General features: G+C 39.7%; 1 protein-coding gene across 2 annotated transcripts; it reads right to left on the bottom strand.

Moving 5' to 3' along the window:
• Positions 1 to 1,688: 1,688 nt before the first annotated feature.
• NDUFA12 (NADH:ubiquinone oxidoreductase subunit A12) lies at positions 1,689 to 24,997 on the bottom strand. 2 transcript variants are annotated; one of them, XM_060025385.1, is made up of 6 exons: positions 24,788 to 24,997; positions 23,928 to 24,010; positions 20,614 to 20,701; positions 3,287 to 3,439; positions 2,630 to 2,718; positions 1,837 to 1,963 (listed from the first exon to the last, which is right to left on the bottom strand). In XM_060025385.1, exons 1-5 carry the CDS (start codon positions 24,871 to 24,873, stop codon positions 2,640 to 2,642), a joined length of 489 nt encoding a protein of 162 aa, XP_059881368.1. In that variant the 5' UTR covers positions 24,874 to 24,997; the 3' UTR covers positions 1,837 to 1,963; positions 2,630 to 2,639. The 2 variants fall into 2 exon arrangements, with proteins under 2 accessions (XP_059881369.1, XP_059881368.1); XM_060025386.1 differs by lacking the exons at positions 2,630 to 2,718; positions 3,287 to 3,439 and having other exon boundaries at positions 1,689 to 1,963; positions 24,788 to 24,990.
• Positions 24,998 to 25,945: the final 948 nt, after the last annotated feature.

Raw genomic sequence — 25,945 nt, forward strand, 5'->3', positions numbered from 1 at the left:
GCTCACAAGTTTCCCTTGCCAATCTATTCCTAATAGCATTAGAAAGCAACGTTTTAGGCCCTGACAGAAAAGTCAGTGAAGTGGTAGACAGAGCATACGAAATCTCAGTCTAGCACAGGCCAGCTTTTAGTGTGTGGTGCTGCACTATACCGGTCAATCAGCAAATTGCAGACAGCTCCCCAGAATGACACATTGAACATAGTTATCTCCTGAGGGCACCAAATTCAACCTGAATTCAACCCTAAGTAAGGGATACTCAGCAGTGAGGCTGTGGGAAAACTTTAATTTCTTATGATTAAGTTTCAGAACTCTTTTTCTTCAGAACTAGTTTGGTGTGTTTTTTTCTTTTGCTCAGTGGTTTCAGAACCTTGGCTGCAATGGAATTATTGAGGGGTGGGGAAGGTAGAAGGGGAGGCTTTAACAAATATCGATGCCTGGATCCCACCCTCAGAGATGCTGGTTTAATATCTTGGGCCACTAGAGCTTAAAAAACGCCCCCAGGGGGCTTCCCTGGTGGCGCAGTGGTTGAGAGTCCGCCTGCCAATGCAGGGAACACGTGTTTGTGCCCTGGTCCGGGAAGATCCCACATGCCGCGGCGCGGCTGGGCCCGTGAGCCATGGCCGCTGAGCCTGTGCGTCCGGAGCCTGTGCTCCGCAACGGGAGAGGCCACAACAGTGAGAGGCCCGTGTATCGCAAAAAACAAAAACAAAAACAAAAACGCCCCCAAGTGACTAATGTGCAGCCAAAGACATTCTAATTCCTTCCAGATATCCCTATACCAACAGTTAGCTCCCCATTCTATCCCTTAATTTTCACATAAGAAACCTGAGTAGTTAGCCAGGTCATACACTGCCCTGGGTTTCACAATGCCTTGAGTCGAGATTTGGGGATTAAGGTTCACTCTCTCCCTTAAGTTATCCAGCGCCCTTGAAAGCAACCATCTGACTCCAAAATCCTTGCATTCTTTTTCCATCACTAAATTGTTCTATGGTGGCTGCTAACCAGTATCCAAGGACCTTATCCTCAGGGGCCTCGTGGATCCTGGCGACTAAGGACAAGAGCTTGATAAGCTGATTACTGCAGCTGCTAGCTTTCCATCCAGAATACAGAGGGGAGGTGGCACTGCCTTTTCATCCTACCCAACGTAACCAGTTCAAAGATTCCTTATTTCCCTGAAGGTCTTTTGCTTACAACCCATTCTTTGGAACCAATCTGGACATTAGTTAAAGCTCTTTTGTTTGCAAGCAAAAAAAAAAAAGTCAGTGATCTTACTTAGCTTAAAGAAATAAAAATATATTAGAATAGATGGATCCTGGGATAGTTCACAGATGCAAATAAACTATGAAAGAACCAAAACTCAGGAAATGGGACACCTCTGATAAACTTCTCCTTGCGATGCTACCATAAAAGTCATCCAACTCTGATGTCTCAGCCCCTCTGTCTCTCAAGTTTCAAATTCCCACGGGAAAATCTGTTTGGCTCAGCTCAGCGTTAGGTCTTCCCCTATCAATCAGCTGTGGCAGCACAGCAGGGCTGAAGCACAGACGCAACCACGCAGGCAAGAGGGAAATGTAAATGACGTAGCCGCCCCAACAGAAGTCTACTTCAATTTCCCACGTTTGTGAGCTTCTATTTTGCAGTTGACAAATGACAAAGTTAAGGGCAAAAAAGCACAACAGACATTGCTTAATCAAATAACTTTAATCAAGTTAACAGCAAGCAGCAGAAGTACAATTACAGGAAAAGCCCCATATTTTACATGTAAATTGTTTTTCCTTGTCTTTACTTGTAAGGTGTTGAAGGTGGGACCCACTCCTGAATCTTCTTTCTAGTGGTGGAATAAGGTACGTATTGTTGTGGAGTGCCACTCACGTTGAATTTATGGTTTGTCCAGATGAATTTACGAGCAGTAGGTGGTTTTGTTGTTGGAGGATCATCAGTCATAGAGTGAAGCCAACGATGCCTTAAAGAGGGAAAAAAAGACAATTATGAACAGGCAGCATAGTGTAGTGGGAGGAGGGTTAAGAGAGCAGTTCTCGAGCTACTGTGTTGCTTGAGCTCAAATCTCAGCTCCATCACTAACTAGCTGAACTTTTCTACGCCTGGGTTTTTTCATCTGAACATTCTTACTAAGAATGGTGTAAGGATTAAATGAGACAATACACATAAAGCACCTAGAAAAATTCTTGTGCATAGTAGGTACTCAACAAATGTTAGCTATTGCTGTTATAATTATTGTATTTCATCAAATCTAGGACACCATCCATTTTAAGATACACCATTATTTTATGTATCTCTAAGAAAGAAAAAATCCTGCTAACTAAACTATGACACTATTGATTATAACATGTATCCTAATTTTACGCATAAAAATGTATTTTAGGTCTTCCCTGGTGGCGCAGTGGTTGAGAGTCCACCTGCCGATGCAGGGGACGCGGGTTCATGCCCCGATCTGGGAAGATCCCACATGCCGCGGAGCGGCTGGGCCTGTGAGCCATGGCCGCTGAGCCTGCATGTCCAGAGCCTGTGCTCCGCAACGGGAGAGGCCACAACAGTGAGAGGCCCACGTACAGCAAAAAACAAAAACAAAAACAATAAAAACAAATGTATTTTAGAACTGATGACGTACAGTATTACTGTTAGATGCTAGAGGCTGATTCCGGAGTTTCAGGATGCTCTGGTTCATGAAGCTCTAGTTTGAAACCTATGAGGCTCCTGCTGAAGAAGAGGGTCTCTGCATGCATCTTAAATCCAAGCTTAAGTCCGAACACTGGAGGACATACAGTTTGTTATAATAAAATTATTAAATCACAGCCCAAAGTTCATGAGTGTTTCAGCTTCAAGTGTTTGTCAAAAGATGTTTGCTTGGAGGTGCCAGAAATCTGGCCTAAAGAAGAAAGCAAGGCGTTTCCTTGGAGTATAGAGAACTGTCTCTCTAATAACAGAGAAAAGAAAGAATCAAAGTCCAAGGGACAAAGAGTAGAACTGAGCAGAAAGCCAAGCTGAATTTATAAGGGAAAGGAAGGGGAGAGAGAATTCATAACAAGACTCAGAGCTCACAAGACAAAGATGACCCTATGGGAAAAGGGAATGAGGTGACAGGCACAGAATTGCAGTTCCAAGAAAAAAAAAAGGGGGGGTGGAGGATTGCCCAGCTACAGAGGAAGGGGCAAGTTTCAGTAAAATAACTAAGACTAAAGCTAATGAGAAAAATTTATGATACTATGTAAGTTTAAGAATATTTGCTAACAGGGCTTCCCTGGTGGCATAGTGGTTGAGAGTCCACCTGCCAATGCAGGGCACATGGGTTTGTGCCCCGGTCCGGGAGGATCCCACATGCCGCGGAGAGGCTGGGCCCATGAGCCATGGCCGCTGAGCCTGCACGTCCGGAGCCTGTGCTCCGCAGCGGGAGAGGCCACAACAGTGAGAAGCCCGCGTACTGCAAAAAAAAAAAAGAATATTTGCTAACAGTAATTGATAGATATAGCTAGGTAATTGGCTAAGACCTATGAGAGTAGAGATAAAACATTATTACTGTTGTTATATTTGTGTCTAAAGATAATTATATCATGATCAGCTAACACAATAAAGAATGAAGAAGTCTGTACACACTGGGCTGGTTTCTCTCTTACATCCTCCAAAGGAAACTGGATTAGTGAAAAGTAACCTGGACCAATAAACAACTACTAACATGAGCTCTGAAACCTAGCGAGGCAGTGGTGGCGAGACAGGCTCCACGAGCTACTCGAAGGCGGGATTAGCTGTCAAAACCAAGGCTCTTATTTATCAAGGGGCTTTGTGTAAGTTCAGGCATAGAAGAAATATTTAACTTTTGCCATTTGAGTCAGCTTAAGTAACTAAAGAAGATTTGTATTCAAATAATTGCCATCGAGATTCCTGAAAGTTAAAATATTTAAGGAACCACAGTCCAAAGCTTTCATAAGCCTATTTAGTTACTTAACTGAGAGCTCATGGAGAAATAGAAAACATTCAAGGAAACTAAAAGAGGGGAAATTCTCTGGTGGTCCAGTGGTTAGGACTCAGTGCTTTCATTGCCTGGTTCAATACCTGGTTGGGGAACTAAGATCCTGCAAGCTGCATGGCATGGCAAGAAAGAAAGAAAGAAAAGAAAGAAAGAAAGAAAAAAAGAAAGAAAGAAAGAAAGAAAGAAAGAAAACTAAAAGAAATTTTTTACCACCAACACATAAAATCTGAAAATATTCATCCAGTAAGGCTACTGGCCAGAGTTAGGGAATGACTAAACAGCAATTTATTCTCATTATGTTAGAATAAGAAACTATAAAATAAGAAAATGTTTATAGTATGCTAGGCTAATATAACCCTTCTGTTATATTATTAAATAAAGCCTAAAGAAATAATACCTTTTAGATTTCCACACCAGAGTTTTTGTAAAACAGGTTTTCATCTGGGTCATTTTCCTTCCAATTAATTAAAGATGCTAATGGACTAAGAGTATTGTCTAGAAAACTGTGTTGAGCTGGCATCAGACCCACTTCAATTTTATATCACTGTTATTATCTTACAGGACAAAATATAAAATTACTTAAACTTGATAAAGTCAGCGTGACTACAAATAAGGAGACTGGCGGAAAGGCAAAAAGTTATAAATACTAAAGAGATAAATATAATGAAAATAGATTACACTTTGGAAAAAACTCAGTACTCAAATACATTCAAGTGTGTCAAAATCTTTTTTTTTTAAATTAGTTTATTTATTTTTGGCTGTGTTGGGTATTTGTTGCAGTATGAGGGCTTCTCATTGCAGTGGCTTCTCTTGTTGAGGAGCACAGGCTCTAGGCACATGGGCTTCAGTAGTTGTGGCACGCAGGCTCAGTAGTTGTGGCTCGTGGGCTCTAGAGCGCAGCCTCAGTAGTTGTGGCGTATGGGCTTAGTTGCTCCACGGCATGTGGGATCTTCCTGGACCAGGGATCCAACCCATGTCTCTTGCATTGGCAGGCGGATTCTTAACCACTGCACCACCAGGGAAGTCCTCAAAATAATATCTTTTTTTTTTTTAAGAGAGAAGGCTTGAATTTTTTTTTTAAAGAAGATGTTGGGGGTAGGAGTTTATTAATTAATTTATTTATTTTTGCTGTGTTGGGTCTTCGTTTCTGTGCGAGGGCTTTCTCTAGTTGTGGCAAGCGGGGGCCACTCTTCATTGCGGTGCGCGGGCCTCTCGCTGTAGAGGCCTCTCTTGTTGCAGAGCACAAGCTCCAGACGCGCAGGCTCAGTAATTGTGGCTCACAGGCCTAGTTGCTCCATGGCATGTGGGATCCTCCCAGACCAGGGCTCCAACCCGTGTCCCCTGCATCAGCAGGCAGATTCTCAACCACTGCGCCACCAGGGAAGCCCTCAAAATATCTTTAATAACAAAAATATTAAATCACAATTACAACACAACTCGAATGGAAATAAATCCCATAAGTGGCTGATCTAATTCTCAGTTATATACGAGGAAAAACTGTGGAAAGGAAGAGGAAAAGAATACTTTCCCCTTCTTTGAAAATATACTACTTCACTTAAGTTTGAGGTTGTTAGCCATTCAAAGTACAAAATGGAGCGATTTATTTGTGAAGAAAGAATTAAACAGCCTAATAGGAAATTTAAGAAATAAAAATATATACTATATAAAATATATTTTAAAAAAATCACTGTAGGGACTTCCCTGGTGGTGCAGTGGTTAAGAATCCGCCTGCCAATGCAGGGGACATGGGTTGGATCCCTGGTCCAGGAAGATCCCACATGCCGTGGAGCAACTAAGCCCATACGCCACAACTACTGAGGCTGCGCTCTAGAGCCCACGAGCCACAACTACTGAGCCTGCGTGCCACAACTACTGAAGTCCACGCACCTAGAGCCCATGCTCTGCAACAAGAGAAGCCACGACGATGAGAAGCTCACACACTATGATGAAGAGTAGCCCCCCACTCACCACAACTAGAGGAAGCCTGCGCGCAGCAACAAAGACCTAACACAGCCAAAAATAAATAAATAAAATTTTAAGAATAAAAAATAAAAAATCACTGCAAATGAAAACAGTCTTTAAGATGGATATTAATAACAAAGATAAAAGTTTAATTTTCCCTTTCAGAAAATTTCCAGAAATAAAATATTAACAAATAACAACCAACAACAACAAAAATATAGGCAGTTTTGAATTTTTTCCTTGGATAGTATACATTATTAATTTTGGGAATCAAGGCTGGCTCCTATGTTCATGTTTCAGATGGTTTCACTTAACATTACTGAGCCAAGAAATACTAAAGATTTTTCAATTTTTCAAAAAATGTAATAGACTAAAAAAAAAAACCCGCTCCAGATTGTTTTTTGATGTAAAAATATTCATTATACTAAAACTATTATTACTCCATCCCACTTTAGTTTACGAAACATTCTCATGCATATCACTCAGTCACTTATTTAATACTAAGTATTTCATATTTTAAAATTGTGGAAACAGAATTGAAATGACTTTCCCAAGGTCCCACAGCATGTATGTTACACACTGAGGCTAGAACACAGTTTCCCAATGGCTGAAGAGAATATTTTGATCAGGACCTTAATTACAATTAATAGATGAAAACTGGTTGGGATTATGATAGCACTTAAATATCTGTCAAAATCCTGAGATCCATCTAACCACAGGATAAGACTGATACACTTAATGCAATAAAAACCAAAGACAGTTCATTACAAGATAGCCAACTCAAACTTTGTTAGCTCAGTAATTATTCTTTTTAATTAAATGCAATCTGAATCAAAATCTCAATAGGGTTTGACAATTATAATTCTAAGGATCAGCTGCACGTCTATCTTAAGAACATTCTGAAAACTCACAACAATCAGGAAGGCCAGTATTACCAGACATTAAAGTCACAAACATTAGAATGGTATAAAAATTGGCACAAAAATTTTGTACCAAGATTTTGGTACAAAAGTACAATAATAAAACAGAAAAAAATCCCCCAGACTAAAGGATATATAAGGTAAGTTTGGCATTTCAAATCATTGGGGAAAGTAAACATTTCTCAACAAATTATGCTAGGATAATTAATTTTGTTGAAAAAAATTATTAGGTTTCCCCAGCCATATATCAGGATAGATTGCAGACAGATTAATAGTGCACTGATACAAATGTGTGAATATTTATATTCATAAGATATATTGATATTTATAGAATATGAAGGACCATTTTCTAAGCTTAATATCAAAGGCCAAAGCCATAAAGAAAAAAATGGTAATTTTACTACATAAAAATTGAAGTGTTTATGTACTAAAACTCTGAAAACAAGATTAAAAAATAAAAGAAACAGGGAAATATTTGTAACATACAGAAAAGTAGTTCATCTATCATTACAAATCAGAAAGAAAAAGTCAAACATCCAATAGAAAAATAGATAAAAGGTGTTAAAAGATAAGTCATAAAAAGAAAAAGTAAAAATGGCAAACAACAAAAAGGAAGTTTAATCAAGGAAATACAAATGAAAACAAGATATAACTTTTTACTTGCTAAACTGGCAAAGATTTTAACAAATAATAATAATACCCAGTATTTGTGAAGTTACAGAGAAATCCAACTCATATACAGCTGAATGTATTTACCCTGAGAATGTAAATTGAAGGTAATTTGGCAGTAGGTACCAAACACTTATACAACACGTACACTTCTGGATGCAGCAATTTTACTTGTAGGAATCTGCCATAAGGAAATAAGGATGTGTGGGAACAGGCTTACATACAAGGATGCTGACCAAAGCTTTATATATAACAGAGAAAACATGGAAAGAACAAAACCAAGAATAATATAGGGAATACTTAAATAACTCAGGGCACATCCACATGACAGAATATTAAAGCCTCATTAAATATTATGTTACAGAGAATATTTTATGACTTGAGAAAATGCTCACCATATGTTAAGCTTAAAAAGCAGGTTATTTAGTTAATTTACTTAATGATACTAAATAGCATTTATAAGTCATGGGCACTGTTCTAAACACTTTACAAATACTAACTCATTTAATTCTTAACTCTATGAGACAGATGTTATTATCCCAATTTAATAAATGAGGAAACTAGAGCACCGAGAGTCTAAATAACTTGCCCATGATAGTGATGCTAGGATTCAAAACTGGGCTACTTCTTCAAAAAGTAACCCACTTACATGAAAAACAAAAACAAGGGATACATATGCATAGGAAAAGAGGAGATGGAAAGAATATGTATCAAAATATTAACAGTAGTTTATCTTCGTGTGGTAGGATAATAGGTTACTTTTATTTGCTTTGTTATTTTCTGAATTTTCTGTAATAAATATGTACTACTTTGTAAGATAAAACAAAGCTATTAGAAAGAAAAGTCCTTCTAATTCAAAACAACTAGAGATGGTTTTAAAATCCTGCTCAATTCATCTGTCATTTATTTGAGACTCTAAGTAGGTTCTTCTACTTCTAACCTCATTTCATCCCACTTTAAGCCATCACTTAAAAAAAAAAAATCACTCTCTTTAAAGTACTAAATGTTTTAGTAGCAGGTAGACTGTTTCTCTCAGTCTACCTTAATGGAAATTTTTCCTACGTCAATTCCACCGCACAAACGTCATTCACTACAGTTACATAGAAAAGGTTCAAACTGTTTTTTTTAAATCTAGAAACCTCAAATTTTTCTATATGACTATCTCTAGCATATATTACATATATAACATCTTATGGAAAAACCCAAACAAACTTTTTGGCCAACCCACTGGATGGCCAAAAATAAATTGCTAACCTGTGAACACAATACAGATTTATTCTGGAAATTGGAATCAAGAGTAGTTCCTTGTTCACCAAAAGTAATACATAGTTTATTTCCACACTCCAGGTATAAAATTTTCCAACAACTCATCTTTGTAAAATGTTAGAATCAGAAGCACTGAATAGTGAGTGCAATGTGTTAAACAAAAGCTGAATTTTAAAAATCAAAACAATCTTGTCTTCTGCTTATAATTAGCACATTTTAAAAGAGAAAGGTTATAAAGTAACATTCTGTAACACAGGAATATCTACTTAAACATGCAGTTTATAGTTTCTTAGAACATAGCCTCTTATATTCTGATTTTCCAGAGCAGAAAATAAATATTAGGAAGGATCTATTTTGAAAAGAAGCTTGCAACACATTGTACTGAATAACACTCATTTTAATTCAAATCAGAGTATTTTACACAACACCTACTACCTGAAAAAGGATAGATTAAGCAGATACATCAAGGGGAAGAAGACAATATTCTCTGGCATTGAGAGATGGCCATTTATTTAGGAAAATAATATTTTAAAAGACTATAAGATACAATTCAGTGGGACAAGGTATTAAAAAGGCCGGGTTGAAGTTCGAGTGGAATTTAAAGGTAAATATGAGCTTCAAATTCATACAAAAGCTATAAAAGAAGTGACAAGACATACCATTTTTGGATCAGCTACCAGAAGCAAATAAAATTACTGTATCCCAAAAGCAAAATAACAGTTGTTTCAAGTAAAACAGTATGTCCCCTTTTATTCAACAAATATTTACTGAGCAACTACCATGTGCTAGACACTGGTTTAGGCGTTAGCAACACAACAGTGAACAAAGTTCTTACCATCAAGAAGTATGGTAGTTGGAGAAACAATAAATTAAATACTACGCAATAAAATGCCAGGCAGAGATAAGTGCTACCAAGGAAAAAACGAGAGCAGGGGAAGGGGACACAGTGTGAGAGAAGGACAGGGCTCTTTTAGCCAGGCAGTCTGAGCATGAGCCATGCCACACCTGGGGAAATAGCTAGTGCAAAGTGACTGAGGTGGGAGTGTGCTCACCGCTCGAGGAAAAGCCAGCAGACCGATGTGGCTAATAAGTCAAAAGTTAGCAGGGCAAAAAAAAAAAAAAAAAAAAAAAAAAAGTTAGCAGGGCAGTGAACAGGGCAGTGTACGCAGACCTGGAAGGGCCAGGATCACATTCCAACTCCTTGCAGACCATGTAAGGAGTCGGAATTTTAACTCTCACCATGATGGAAAGCCAGTGGAGAGTTCTGAGCAGAGGTTTGATGTGATGCGAGTTACATTTTAAAATAATCACCCTAATCACTTAGTATGTTGGGAATACTGGTGTATTGTAAGAATGTAAGCAAACCAGTTGGGCAGTTGTAGAAGTCCAGGCAAGAGATTACTGTGGTTTGGACTAGGGTAACAGCCACAGGTATATCAGGCATGGGATATATTCAGAAAGTAAAGCAGAAAGAACATGCTGATAGGCTGGTTATTAGAGAAAGAGTTGAGGAGGACCCTTAAATTTTTGGCTTGCATAAACAAGAGTCATTTAAGGGCTTAGGGACATTTTGCTTGATAGGTTCATTAATCTACCTACACTGGGCATTTGAAGATATTTAAAAAATCAAATATATTACATTTATAAATGTGCCCTAAAATGCTTAAAGGGATGTAATTAACTAAACTTGCAAATGGAGATAACTCTTTAGGAGAATTTAATCCTTTCCATTAAAGTTTATCAAACATTCACCAAAGAACAAGAGACTATGATTGCTCTTTATCTTTCTGCAAAAATACTCAATTTACTAATCTTGTTATCCTATTTATAAACAGAATCTCAAAGCTTAAGAACAACTGTGTTTTAAAATTTGCAGCTATAGTAAATAGAATATTCATTTTAAACCCAAACTGCCATTAATCCTGTCTATATACAAAGCCCCTAAGATACTAAAACACTCAAACTGACAAGTAGAATATGAAGTGAAATGGGGAAAACATCTGTGATATATTAAGTGAGGGGAAGGGGAAGAGAAACAAAATATTGTGTATAATAAAGAAATACATATGTATACACACATATATCTATATATAGTTATTTCTAATCACAAACCTTCTTCTAAAGAAGGTGTGACCAATAAACTATAACCTGTTCTCTACACTGTGAACCTTTAAAAACATTCCTTCTCTACTCAAAAGCAGACACTCAGGTATTTGTTGAATCAGTGAACAAATGTTAACAGTGCTTATTTCTTGGCCAAGGAATTAGAGTTTATTTTTGTTTGTACCTTGTATTTCTCTGGATTTTCCAAGTTTTCTATAACAACTGTACATTTTTATAATCAGAAAACATATTTTAATGATGGTTATAAGGACTGTTTTAATAGCACGGAAGATCGCTTACATTATCTACAGAAAAAGCAGAAAATAAAACTGACTGATTATGAACACAACAACTACACAAAAATTTATTTAAAAGGACTAAAGGAAATATGCCGAATGTTGACAGTGGTTGCCTCTTAGGGGTGTATATGGATTATCCCTGCCCCCTGACAGATTCTTTGAAACTTTTCTGATCTCTCCACATTTTTTTCAAGAACAGATTCCATTTAGATTCGATGAAGTTCATATTGCCAAATCCATGTGGACACTTCTCTGTCCTTATCTTACTTAACCTCTCAGCAAACATCAATAGTTAGACTTCCCATGTTTGTTGAAATGCTAACCTCTCTTGCCTTCCTTCTTACTTTGCTAGTAGCTACTATTCTTCTTTGCTGGCTTGACCTGTCCTAAGCTCCAGATTTATCTATCCTGCTGTTTACTTAACACAACCATTCATTTGGATTTCCGACAGGTATCTCAAACTTAGTACACCCAAAAAAGAAGCTTCTGATTCCTACCCTCCACCCTCACAACCTACCCTTCTCCCAGTCTTCCCATCTGAATGAATGGTACCACCATCTACCCAACCTCTCAAGCCCCAAATCTAAGAATCATCCTTGATTCTTCTCTGTCACCTCCAAGTAACCCTCCTCATCTGCCACCTTATTCCTCTACAAGGCTTCTAGAACATATTGTCAACTAAAAAAAAGCTGACCACAACGATGTTAAGTATCCTAAATTAACCCTACAAGAGAAAAACCGATATCAATGTCACCATGGCACTGGAAAAATCTTCAAGGGCAAAATTAAGTTCTGTAAAAAAAAAAAGCAAAAACTTCTTAACATATGCTGTAATTTTTTTAAAAAAGTACTTATGCATTACTTGAGTAATTTAAACATTAATTTTAATAAGAAAAATTAATATATGAGGTGAGACTAGTGCACTACACGGAGGAAGGAAAGACATATTACTTAAAATGAACAGAAGGTGCCACCAAGTGGGAAAAAAGTACATACACGGTAAAGAAAAATCCAGGCGAGCCATGGTTTTTTTTAACTTGGTTCAAAGGATTTCAGAGTTCCAATACTCCAAACCACACACACAAAAAACTTTGTTTCGGGCTTCCCTGGTGGCGCAGTGGTTGAGAGTCCGCCTGCCGACGCAGGGGACACGGCTTTGTGCCCCGGTCCGGGAGGATCCCGCATGCCGCGGAGCGGCTGTGCCCGTGGGCCATGGCCACTGAGCCTGCGCGTCCGGAGCCTGTGCTCCGCAACGGGAGAGGCCACAACAGTGAGAGGCCCGCGTACAGCAAAAAAAAAAAAAAAAAAAAAAAAAAAGTGGTATAAAATAGTACTTGTAATCTACTGAAATACTTTGAGTATTCTATTCAATCAAGTTAAATAAGAAGAAATTAAAATCTCATTGCTGACCCCATAAATGAAGAAATTGAAGGGACTATAACAAAGAAAAATAACAGACACTAAGTTATAGTATAGTATTAGTCTACCAGTTAGTATTCATTAAAGTGACTATAAACTCCAAGAGAGGATCATATATTTTGTTCACTACTATGAATATATAAACCCATCAATGCCTGACACATAGTGGGGTGCTCAATAAATATTCATTTAATGGAATGAACTATATGTAAGCTGGGTGCTGTCCTAGGTTCTAGGCAATAATTTTTTTTAATTTTTTATTTTCAAGGTTTGTGTAGCTCCCCTGCCCATCCCAGACATTTGCACCACCATGAATACTTTTTGTTTATCTATTGGTAGACCTAACAGCTTTACCGACTGCTGACACATTCAAAGAAAATGAAAGCCTTGAGACAAAACAGACAAACCCACAAGATTTCTAATGTTCCCACAAGATCAGGGAACGTTACGTGAGCCCCAGAAGTTCATTAAAGATATTCCCTTGTTCTACCAAAAACACTGATGGCTCTGAAGAGAGCCTTCCCCAGGTGAGACTATGTAGCTACTGAACAGACTCAAAGACCATCATAGGCCACACTGGGCACCAGAAAACTCAGAAGGACAGAGGACAGGAACCACAGCTTGCCAGCTGGGAAGCATCAGGTGTTCCTCTCACTGGGAGACTTTGCAGTAGTTCATGCAGGTGACAGCCCACCTAGCCATCCAGGAGCTATTTTCTTTGACTCCCTAGATGACAGAGCACAGGCTCAAGGGAGATGAGAGCCACATCAGGCAGGTGCAGGAGCTGCCCTGACTTAAAAGCTTCATGTCCACAAAAGCTAACATCTCTACTAACAACAACTCTATGGGCGTGGCTTCAGGATTGCCATTGCCACAAGGGCCAAGCTAGTTCTAAGAGCAGCAAGACAGGGAAGCCCAAACATAGCTAACTCACCAGGCATTCATAAATCCTCTCAATCTAGATGCAGTTTATCAGTCAGGAATCAGTTTTATCCAGCAATGATTGATACAATCTCATCTGGTTTCCAGGGTAACATTTAACTGAAGATCAGATTCTCTCAAACCTTTTACAGATGATTTACGAACACTGCACACTACACTAGGTGAAATCTCATTTCAAGTCCCATCTCTAGCACCAACCTCTATTCTGACCTCTGGACTAGTGTTTTCAACTGTCTACCCACCACGTTCACTTGGCTGTCTAACAGGCATCTCGGAGAGAACTCTTGATTACCCCTTCCATTCTGCTTCCCCCATCCTGCCTGCTCTTCCTCTTCTCAGTAAATGTGCCACAAATAGTTCAGGCCAAAAACACTGAAGTTACCCTCTTCTCTCAAAATCCAAACCATCAGCAAATCCTGTTGAGTCCATCTTACTTCAAAATATGTCTCTGCGGTAGGCAGCCTCTAAGACAGCCTCCAATGACGACATCCTCCTGGTGTTCACACCCTTGTGTAATCCCCTCTCGAGTATGGGCTAGACTTACTGACTCATTTCTAAAAAACAGAATACAGCAGCAGCGTGGGATGTCGCTTCTGAGATTAGGTTTAAAAAGACTGTGGCTTCCATCCAGGGTGCTCTCTGTCATTTACTCTCAGATTGTAACTCTGGGAAAGCCAGCTGTCATGTCATGAGGTGGCCTTGTGGAGAGGCCCACGTGAGTGTTCTCGGAAGCAAGTTTCCTGAGGTCTGTCTGCAGACATGTGAATGAGTTTGACAGTGGATCCTTCCAAATTCAAACCTCGAGATGACTGCAGCCCCAGATGATATCTTCTTTGTAGCCTTGTGAGATTCTAAGCCAGAAGCATCCAGCTAAGCTGTACTCAAATTCCTTACCCACAGAAATGGTGAGATAATGTTTATTGTTTTAAACTAAATTTAAAAAATCTATTACACAGTAGTGGACAACTGATACAATTCCAAATCTCACAACCTACATTACTGACACCTTATCCAACTTCCATCATCTCTGGATGGAGCTGGCCCAGACAACTACATAAATAGTTCCCCAAGTAATCAGCCTACTTCCACAAGGCTCCCTTCCTCTATTCACAGCAATCACAGAGATGCTTTAAACATTTAAATCAGAGTCCAAGAGCCATTAGGTGGGGCCAATCAAGGTAGGCATCTGTCTTTGCTTGGCATGGGGGGTGCCATGAGGTGTGTGGCAACAGCCCAGTAAGGTGACAGAGCCTGAATGGGGAGAGGAGGGCAGCCACATGGGGGGAGGGGTGTGGCAAGCTGATGTGGGGTGCTGGAGGCAAAGTGAGGTAAGAAGGGAGGTCAGTGGTGGGGAGGTGGGAAGGCAGCAATGGGAACTTTGTTACCTACAGTGGAATTCATCAAATAAGTAACTCCATTAAATAGAAGAGAAACAGATACATATACAGAAAAGGAGAAAACTAGAACATAACCTGCAGTGTTGGACTGGATTCAGTGGCATTGCTGTCAACTTATGGTTTTCAATATATAAGGTGAAAAAGAGAGATATAGAAATAGAAATGTACACACACACACACACACACAATCATTACAGCCATCTGAGCTTGTCCACTGAGATGCCCCAACACCAATGAACATACCTTGCACTCAGATATTAGTTTCTAAATACTATTCTCTACTGAAAAATAGCAAGTAAGAAAATAAAACAAACACAGGGCTCCTCAGAGAAATGGCTGTTTTCATGGGTGAGGCAGGGAAAATATAAGATGAACCTGGAACACCTTTTGTCAGAAAGCAAGAAAGTGCTCCAAGAATAAGGGGGATATTTCAAAAGGACCCCAAATGCAGACTGAAAGGGTTCCCACTGGTCAAACTGAGTTCAATCTGAGCAATAAAATAACGAATTATAGTAATGGATTACAACACATTGATTAAAATGACAGTTCATATTGATATAAATAAAGTTTGACGAGTAACTGGATAGTTGCATAACCTCAAAGTATCTCCCCACAAAATGCCAATTAACTGTAAAGGGAAAATGAGTAACTTTAGAATGGAGAAATCTGGCGCACACACCCTAATCAAGTGATAGAAATTTTCAGTAATGAGACAAATCAAAACTAGATGCCATTTAATACAATGCAACAAGAAGAAGCTGACACTGCTTCTGTGACATTCCTGCCAAAGATGCGTAGCCTCCATCTAGTCATGAGGAAACACTGCAAATCTATACCGAGGGACATTCTACAACACCACTGGCCTGTAATTTTCCAAAGTGTTACGATCATAAAAATCAAGGAAAAGCTGAGGAACCAAACCACGGTGAAAGAAGCTAGAGAGAAATGAGGTCCACATAAAATGCATGACCAGATTCCCTTGCTAGAAAGACACTGCTGGGACAACTGATGAAACTTGAAGAGGGTCTGATGGTTAGACAGCAGTGGTGTATCACTGTTAATTTCCTAACTTCGATGGTTATATTGTGGTTATGTAGAAGAATGTCCTTGGCTGTAGGAATTACACTCTAAAGTATTCAGCCATGATATGACATCATTTTCGCAACTCTGAAATGATTCAAATACTTGTAACTTTTCAAAAAGTTTGAGATTTTCCCCAATTTAAAAAAAATTGTAAAACAGGTCACATCCTACCTAACCTTCCAGTGACTTCCAGAGAACTTTAGAAAAAAAGCCAACGGATCTAGCCATGGTTTACAAGATCTACATGTAGATGTAGCTATTGAAAGCCCTAGCTATTTCTCCTACCTTATTTCCTGACATCTTCCCCTCACTCATTCCATTCCAGCCAAACTGGCCATATTGCTGTTCTATGAATACAAGCAATACATCTCAAACACACAGGACTTTTGCACCAGTGGTTTCTGCTGCCTGGAGCTCTTCATCCCTCACCCCCGACTCCTCCCCTCTTCAAATGTCAGTCCCTCAATGAAACCTTCCCTAACGCCTATATAAAACAGCCACGTCCCCTACAAGAGAGGGCCACTGCTCTTTATCCCTTTATGAATTCCTTGCATTTACTGTTGCCTAAAATATATAACACATTTGTTTTTCTGCTTCCCTTCATGAGAGCAAGGACTTTGTTTTACTCACTGTTGTATCCCCAGTGCCCAAAATAGTTCTTGGCACCTGGTAGGTATACAATAATTATGTAAATGAATAAAGATGACAAATTGTATTTGTAATTCATTACTCTATATGTAAGATAATACCTGGCTCTCTAATAAAAGATAAATCAACCCAACTTCAAATGTATTCATGGATCAAATCAAAGGTAAGGTTAGAATTCTACAATGTATTGCACTCACTCAGCAAACACAAACAGCTGAGCTTATCTGAACCACTTCTCCCTACAAAGACTCATCACAAGCCTTTAAGCTTCCCTTACAAGCAAGGGTCATCAAAGGTACTCAGACCTTAGGAGGCTCCACTCCACAAAGAAACTCAGCTTTGTATCCTCAACTGCCCTCAGGCATCACCCCAGCAGGTGATGTTATCTTCTACAGCTTTCAGCTTCTTTTTTTATGTGATCTCAGATCTTATATATAAAAGGACTTGCTTGGCTGCATAGTACTTTTATCATTTCAGATTTTTAACTATTTAATAATTTAAAATGTGTTTCAGCCCACATAATTTTCCCTCCCCCAGCCCCCAATCTAGATGGGTGCTTTGAAGGAGATGGCCATCAGTCTGAACATGGCAGCCCACAGGCCTTCCACACGCTCTTAGGACCAACTCCTCCCCCAAAACAACCAAACAAATGAAAACTAGCAGGATACCTCGCCTCCTAAAGCCAACACTCCACTTTGAGATCTTGGTCTCAAACAGTGCCAACGTATATACAGAATGCCCCTTCGAGAAAGCAGACAGCTCCAAAGCTAAAATCACAGCTCCTCAGATTTTAACAGACCATAGGTTATTATTTCCCATTAAAAAGAGCACAAAAATCCAGCCTCAAATGTAACATCAGTGCTGCTTTCTCATGTTAAGAGCCAATGAGTTTTATTAAAGACACAATCCAATACTGTGGTCTTCAAACTACATCACCGAGCTTCCCTGGTGGCGCAGTGGTTGAGAATCTGCCTGCTAATGCAGGGGACACGGGTTCGAGCCCTGGTCTGGGAGGATCCTACATGCCGCGAAGCAACTAGGCCCGTGAGCCACAACTACTGAGCCTGCGCGTCTGGAGCCTGTGCTCTGCAACAAGAGAGGCCGCAATAGTGAGATGCCTGCGCACCGCGATGAAGAGTGGCCCCTGCTTGCCACAACTAGAGAAAGCCCTCGCACAGAAATGAAGACGCAACACAGCAAAAATACATAAATTAATTAATCAACTCCTACTCCCAACATCTTTAAAAAAAAAAAAAATACGCCCTTAAAAAAAAAAACTACATCACCAACATGAGTATGAGTAAATGCTTCTAATTAGTCCAAGTAGTGGACCAGAGGTAGGCGAAATCTTACAAACATATTTTGCTTAGCTCACATACTATTTTAAAAAATTATTCTGTCCAATCAAGTAGCCTATTCAATTTATCCTTTTAATTTAATTTTTTATAGATTTAATTAATTAATCATTATTTATTTTTGGCTGTGCTGGGTCTTCGTTGCTGCACGCAGTCTTCCTCTAGTTGCAGTGAGCGGGGGCTACTCTTTGTTGCAGTGCGCGTGCTTCTCATTGCGGTGGCTTCTCTTACTGCAGAGCACAGGTTCTAGGCACGCGGGCTTCAGTAGTTGTGGCACGCAGGCTAAGTAGTTGTGGCTCGGGGGCTCTAGATCGCAGGCTCAGTAGTTGTGGCGCACGGGCTTAGCTGCTCCGCAGCATGTGGTATCTGCCTGGACCAGGGCTTGAACCCATGTCTCCTGCATTGGCAGGTGGATTCTTAACCACTGCGCCACCAGGGAAGCCCAGCCTATTCAATTTAAATAAAATAAATTCACTTCCTTAGTTGCATTACCCACATTTCAAAGTGCTCTGGGCCACGTGGGGTTGGTGGCTACCCTATTGGACAGCACAGATATAGAACATTTCCATCATCACGGTAAGTGCTATTGGACAGTGCTGTATTTAAACTGACAAATTCTTTAAAATAAACATTTAAAAACAACAAGTCTCACAAAGAAATACAGATTTCCACTTTCTCTTGAAAAATCATATCTAGGAACCCTTGGCTGAATTCTTACCTGATGGAACTAGAGAGAGTGAACAGGGCCGCTGCCCTCTTTGATGGAATATGTGCTTTTCAGTTCAATACAGTCCCCAATAGCCCCAACTGTCTCACATCTGTACTTCCCTCACTTATGTTACATGCCTGGATTTCTACTTGAGCCTTCAGAATGAAAGTGAATACTCTGAGATTATCCTAGTTTCTACTCAATAGAACACAAAACTATTTCTGATGATCAAGTTCAACTAAAATAAAATATCACAGCTAACCTGATACTTATTTTTAGTTTTTTTGTGTGAGATTTTCTAGACCAACTAGAAAGGCTCTCTAGAGTTTAAATGTGTATCAATCAACAACCTGTGAAACAGATATAAATACTTGCTTTGAAATAGTTTATTAAAAATTTGGTAATTCAAGTAAGAGCATTTAAAATTTCATTTCAAAATAGGCATATTAAAAATCACAGTTTTTACAGACCTAAGGAATTTGGGGGCTCTCAATTTACAGATGAGAAATCCAAGCTCCAGAGAGGTTAAGGAATGCTTTAAGTCAAACTGCCAAATAAGATCAGAGCCAGAGTTCTTTGAGCCTTTCTCTTCACTATGGCCAGGTGATACTACAGCACACTGTTTTCCCTCAAAGACAGACACACTATTATATATCCCAACATATAATATGATTGGTGACACCCCTCCATCAAGAGATAGTCTGTAACCTCTCTGGCTGAACATGGGCAGAGTTTTCTAATTGCCTTGACCAAGGGAATGCGGACTCAGTACTGGATGATTTCCAAGACTGAGTCAGATAAGGCCACATGGCTTCTGCCTGGTCTCAGAGCATTTGCCTGAGCAGGCTCAGGCTACCGGAGGGTGTTCCAATCCAACACCCCAGCCACGCCCCCAGCTAAACTGCCAGCACTAACTGCCAGACACCAAGTGAACACACCTTCAGACCGTTGCCAGAGCTGCTCCAGGTCTTTGCTCAAACCCTCCAACTCCCACCTCTGGCAGGAGTGTCCTTGATCAAAACCTGCCACCCCCCTCCACCTCACCCCTGCCTCTAGCAGGAGAGAATATGAATCCTTCAGTTAAAGGGTCCAGAGATAAGAAAGGAAGCTACAAACAAAAACCCAGATGGAACCAGATGGCACCAGCCAATGAATCTGACCTCCACCAGACTCAGAGTCTGATTATACACTGATTTTTTCTACATTAGCATATTATATGACACACCTACTGGCAGCCATGACCAGACATTAAAGACCAAAAAAGGATCAAAAGGGAGTGGCACCCCACACCCTGAGGTTGTGGGGAGCCCTGCCCTTCCCGGTAGACTAATGCATCTGCCTCCCTATCACTAGCCTCACTCCTCCTCCCTTTGTCTTTACTCTATAAAATTAAATCCCTCTTGCCACCTGGGCAAGAAGTTGATCTGTGAACATAGTTCCCACTTCTCCATTCTTTGGCCACTGAGTAAAGCTTGTGCTGTGTCCATCTAAATCAGGGTCCACAGGACATAATTCAGTAACAAGATGATTCTACTATCCAGCCTTTGAGTCTTCCACTTGAAGCCTCAGACATCCTGGAGCAGAGATAAGCCATCCCTGATGTGGCTTGTCTGAATTCCTGACCCACAAAAACTATGAAATAAATACTTATTGTTGTTTTAAGGTACTAAGTTTTAGGGTAACTAGTCATGCAGCCATCGCAATTGGGACAGATGTTTTCAGAACAACATTAACTTAAGAATAAGTTAACTTAAGAATTAACTTAAGAATAACTTAATAATAGATATACAACAAATATTTGTGTAATGAAACAAATATTGCCAAGTGAAATAAAATAAAATGTTGATATAGCTCACCATTCAGGGGGCACCATGCTTCCATCCACATCCCAAAATGTGTTTTTGCCATTCATTTCAGTAGTATATATAACCCATCGGTGACGGCCTGGATGGAAAGATCAAAATGTAGTTTAGAGAGATGTGAGGAAATAAAAACAACCTTTTTAAAAAATTATAATTGCGTAACATCAAAGAAGACAACCTTTTTTATTAAGAAAAGACTTTTATATGCTCTTACATAAGAGAAATGTTAGACAACTAGAGCCCTGGGTGTATTACTGAAGGGAAACTCCAGGAAGTGTATGGCAAGCTTTTATCAACAACCTAGTGGCCGCCTCAGCAAAATCCCTGCATGGGGACTGAGACTCACTCTGTGGGTAGGGCTCAGCCCTTTCATGGTGGAGAACCCTCACTTCTCCCCCAGCTCCCCCTCCAAGGGGGTATCAGAGAGGGAAGGGGAGGGAATATGTTTCCAGCTGTTCTGGGTATTCAGGAGAAAAAGTGCTCCTCCTAAGACTGGGGCAGGAGAAATGTATTCACAGCAATCACACTTGAATTATATGTTTCCATATAAATATTTTTAAACAAACCACGAGATCCTTTCGGAAATGGGTGATTATTACATAATAAGCAAACACTATATATGATGGTTAGATAAGCAGAACATCTCATGTTATCAAAACAGTATGCTGCATTCTTTAAAAAATTTCTGTGAAATAGTTGAGCATAACCACAATTTACAAAACTGTTAGGCAAAGACCTGGATTTTAATGAAGACTGTCATTTTTTTCTTTTTTTTAATTTTTATTGTGGTGTAGTTGATTTAATGTTGTGTTAGTTTCAGGTGTACAACAAAGTGAATCACTTATACATATATCCACTCTTTTTTAGGTTCTTTTCCCATATAGGCCATTACAGAGTACTGAGTAGAGTTCCCTGCACTATACAAGACTGTCACTTATTATCAGTGTATATTAGGCAAGTTTTATGAGACTCAGTCTCTTTACCTATTAAAAGTGTATGATTAGGGCTTCCCTGGTGGTGCAGTGGTTGAGAATCTGCCTGCCAATGTGTGGGACAATGGGTTCAAGCCCCGGTCAGGGAAGATCCCACATGTTGCAGAGCACCGAGGCTCGTGCGTCACAACTACTGAGCCTGCGCTCTACAGCCTGCATGCCACAACTACTGAGCCCACGTGCTACAACTACTGAAGCCCACGCGCCTAGAGCCTGTGCTCCGCAACAGAAGCCACCACAATGAGAAGCCTGTGCACCGCAACGAAGAGTAGCCCCCATTCGCCGCAACTAGAGAAAGCCTGTACACAGCAACAAAGACCCAATGCAGCCAAAAATAAATAAATAAAATAAATAATTTTTTTTAAAAAAGTGGATGATTATACCTACATCTTAAGGTTGCTATGAAAATTAAATATCACACACACACAACTAGTTCAGTACTGGGCACGTAAGTACATAATACACATTAATTCCTTCCATCTCTTCTTCATTGCCTTCATCCCCACAGAGGGAATACAGAATTCATCCCTGTAATGAATTTTAAGCCAATAAGCAAAACGTAATCTGCATTTACAGAGTTTTCCTAGGTAAACATATAATCAAAAAATACCGACTAATACTATTTAAACATGAACTTATCTATTAAAGAGATTGAAAAGATTTCAGCCAGGATTTGTTTCTTTTATGAGAGAAACCAATCTTGAGAATAAGAAACTAAAAGTAAACTATAATCTTATGAGGCAGGGGAATATGAAGGCAGATGGAGGAAACCTTGGGAAAGGTTTCATAGAGTTAGGCCATAATGACAGAGCTGGGCTTCAACAATCTCATTATATATATATATATAAATTTTAAATGTGCATACTCAGACTCAGCAATACCACTTATAGGAATTTATTTTTAGAATATTTAAACAATTGAATGCAGACATAGTTACAAGCAAGTTCACTGCAGCACTGTCTCTAATAATAAAAAGTTGAAGGCAATGTAAATGTCTAGCAATAGTAAACTGTTTGATAAAATAATGGTTCTTCCATACAGTGGAATAGAGTGTTGCTATTAAAAAGAATGGTGTGGGGGACTTCCCTGGTGGCACAGCAGTTAAGAATCCACCTGCCAATGCAGGGGACACGGCTTCCAGCCCTGGTCCGGGAAGATCCCACGTGCCACGGAGCCACTAAGCCTGTGCACCACAACTACTGAGCCTGCACTCTAGAGCCCACGAGTCACAACTACTGAGTCCACGTGCCACAATTACTGAAGCCCGCGTGCCTAGAGTCCACGCTCCACAAGAGAAGCCACCGCAATGAGAAGCCTGTGCACCGCAATGAAGAGTAACCCCCACTCCCCACGACTAGAGAAAGCCCATGTGCAGCAACGAAGACCCAAAGCAGCCAAAAATAAATAAATAAATTTATTTTTTTAAAAAAGCATATATTTTCTCCCTGTGAGGATATCAAACATTGTTCTGCAACTAGAGTTTTTCATGTTACACATATCTTTGATATATTTCTATACAACGAAGTATTCTAAAAAATGTACAATTCATCAGTATCCAATTGATGCACAACTAATGTGGCTTTTAGAATTTACTACTAAAACAATGCTGCAATGGGTGTCTTTGTTTTGCAAGAATATTTGAGATGAATTCCTAGAAGTGTTGGGACAAAAGATATGTGCAATGTAAATTTTAACAAAATTTACCAACTGTCCTCCAAAAGGACTATGTTAATCCATATATTCTTATGGCATTTCCCCAGTTGGAATTTATCAGATTGGCAAATACTTCAAAATTTGATAGGTGAAAAAAGATAACGCTGTTTTTTGAGCTGCATTTCTGTAATTACAAGTGAGGATGAGAGGGATAAATCAGGAGTCTGTAATTACAATATACACACTACTATATATAAAACAGATAACCAAAAAGGACCTACTGTATAGCATAGATATCTATACTCAATATGTTGTAATAACCTATAATGGAAGAGAATATTAAAAAAAGGAATTAAAAAAGTGAATCACTTTGCTGTACACCTGAAACTAACACAACATTGTAAATCAACTATATTTCAATAAAAATTAAAAAATTTTTTAAATAATGTATTCTTTTTAAAAAAAAGTGAAGATGAGCACGTTTTCATGCCTTTGTTGGTCATTTAGTTTTCTTTTCCTGTGAATTATCTTTTTCTTTTTTCTATCGAGTTCTTCATCCTCTTACAAGTACTTTGTAAAAGTTCCTTGTACATTACAGAAAACAAAGTCAAATCAAATCCCAATCTCATTCCCATTATTTATACCAAAAAATACTGAACTCACCAAAAAACTGCTTGTTGTCTTCGTAGTATTTGTTTCCATATTTGTCTTCCCCCACTAATGTGCCAACCCTCACATCGTTTGCCCTGGGAATGTCCAAAAGAAAACAGACATTTTAGGAAGACTGTTCATAACACACACATAAAGTGAGAATACCAACTTTCACAAACATAGGCAGCTGTGCCAGCTAGAATAACGAGGAGGTGCTGGGTATGGTCACTGGTTGTATACTTCTAGCGTTCATCCCCACATTCACGGCCACTCATTGTCAGAGAATCAGCTTTCAGGTAAGAGCGCTAGAATCCCTGCTCTTGTTGTCCTAGTACCATTACAGCACAAGAAAAGAGAAACTGACCTAACTGATGTGCCTAAAGTACACTAAATAGATAGATGCAATATCGTCAAATTACAAGACTACTTTTATCTACTATCCCTAGGCCATGAGGCAATGGAGTTAGCAAAAAACTTCAGGAAATCTGGAAGCTCAAGTATTTCACTGTGCTCACCTCGCTCAACTCCTTACAGTACATGGAAGGCAAGTGAAGGCCAGCGAAGGAGAAAAAAAAAACTTTCCCAAGGTCACGCAGTGAGTGTTTGGCAATGCTCACTGCTCTCCAGGAAGCAGAGCAGGGGTGCAGCCCATATGCTCTCGCCTCCACGTCACGGCTCTGTCTCTAGAGCCGGCTTTGGTCCTGTCTCCGGGAGACCCCTAGACAGAGACTTCGGCCCGGGGGAAGCGGGCAAAGCTGTCCTTGAGAAGGGCTGCGGATTCTCCAAGGTGACCCAAGCCCAGGCCACTTTCCAAGAAACCAGCCAGCGCAAGTCCAGCCCCAGAGGCCAAGAGCATGGCTCTGGCCGCTTACCTAAAGAAAACCCGTAGATAGCCGCGGAGGCCGCCGTGTCCGCTGACCTGCTCCAGCCCGCGCTTCAGGACCTGCAGCAACTCCATCTCGTCCCGCAGGCCCCGCCTCTCTGGCGCGCTGCGGAAAACCCACCGGGGGGAAGCGGCCACTCGGCAGCAGGGAGCCGACCACAGAAGGTTCCCTCGCACGCGCAGCACGCGGAAGTGGTTTTGCGCATGCGCGGGCCTGGAGCGCGCGGGTCTGGAGCTCCCCCGTCAGGCCTCTTCCCGCTTTCCAGAAAAGGTGCGGTTTGTTGATTTCCCTCCGAAGCAAAATTTTCAGAGATTGCATTTAGAAGGCAGGACATGCAGTGGAAAGCTCACCTAAACTAGGCTTTCCCAGGTGAAGGTTCCTCCTTTGGGGACCTCAGTTTCCTTATCTAAAGTGATTGCCTGACTATTCCAAAAATGCTTTCTAGAGCCAAGATTCTTTGGAAACAAGATACCATTAAGGAATTCAATATTAAGCACGAAATGATACTGCACATTCAGAAGTAAGCACATTCCACACCAGCGTTGTGGTAGGCGACTGAGGAGGAGGAATAGAAAAGTACGAGATTAAATATCTACTCTCAAGTATTTAATGATTTAGTTGCAAGTTTAAAATTAAAAATTTAGATATTTAAAGTGTATTTGAAAGGCATATTTAAATTTTTTAAACAATAAAGGGAATGAAATGAACGCTATTATTTATAATTTTCTAGCAGCTAACTTTACAACTTTCAATATGCTTTAAAACCTGTATTTCTTGATCCATCAGTTTGGAAGTCTCTGATTGCCAACTATTTGAGATGAGAAACTTAGCACATGGTCACTTCCTTCACCTCATCCCATCCTTTGCTCTTCCAGACTCGTCTACCATATCATTTCTTTAAAAAGGTCAAGATTTATATTCTAATCCATAACTGAAAGTTTTCATAATTGTCTAAAGAGTTTTATAAATTGAAACACATTATTTCTTGAGAGGACCAAGAAATAAGACTGGACCCAGAGAAGAGATGTAATTTTATGCTACTAAATCTTCAACCCCAAAAGAAAAACCTCCAAATATTAGGATCAAATTTTCTTTTCTTAGATTCTATCAGTTGCTCAAAATCCAATGTCACATTGGAATTTATTT

The sequence above is a fragment of the Delphinus delphis genome, chromosome 11 (assembly GCF_949987515.2).
Source record: "Delphinus delphis chromosome 11, mDelDel1.2, whole genome shotgun sequence".
NCBI classification, from domain to species: Eukaryota; Metazoa; Chordata; class Mammalia; order Artiodactyla; family Delphinidae; genus Delphinus; species Delphinus delphis.

What these genes read in the sequence shown, in the direction of transcription:
- NDUFA12 (XM_060025385.1), bottom strand. Translation starts at nt 24,873, where the DNA reads ATGGAGTTGCTGCAGGTCCTGAAGCGCGGGCTGGAGCAGGTCAGCGGA. An exon ending in AGACAACAAGCAGTTTTTTG is followed by an intron (nt 20,702 to 23,927) that starts GTGAGTTCAGTA and finishes CTTTCCATCCAG; the next exon opens with GCCGTCACCGATGGGTTATA. An exon ending in AGCATGGTGCCCCCTGAATG is followed by an intron (nt 3,440 to 20,613) that starts GTGAGCTATATC and finishes TTTTTTTTGCAG; the next exon opens with TACGCGGGCTTCTCACTGTT.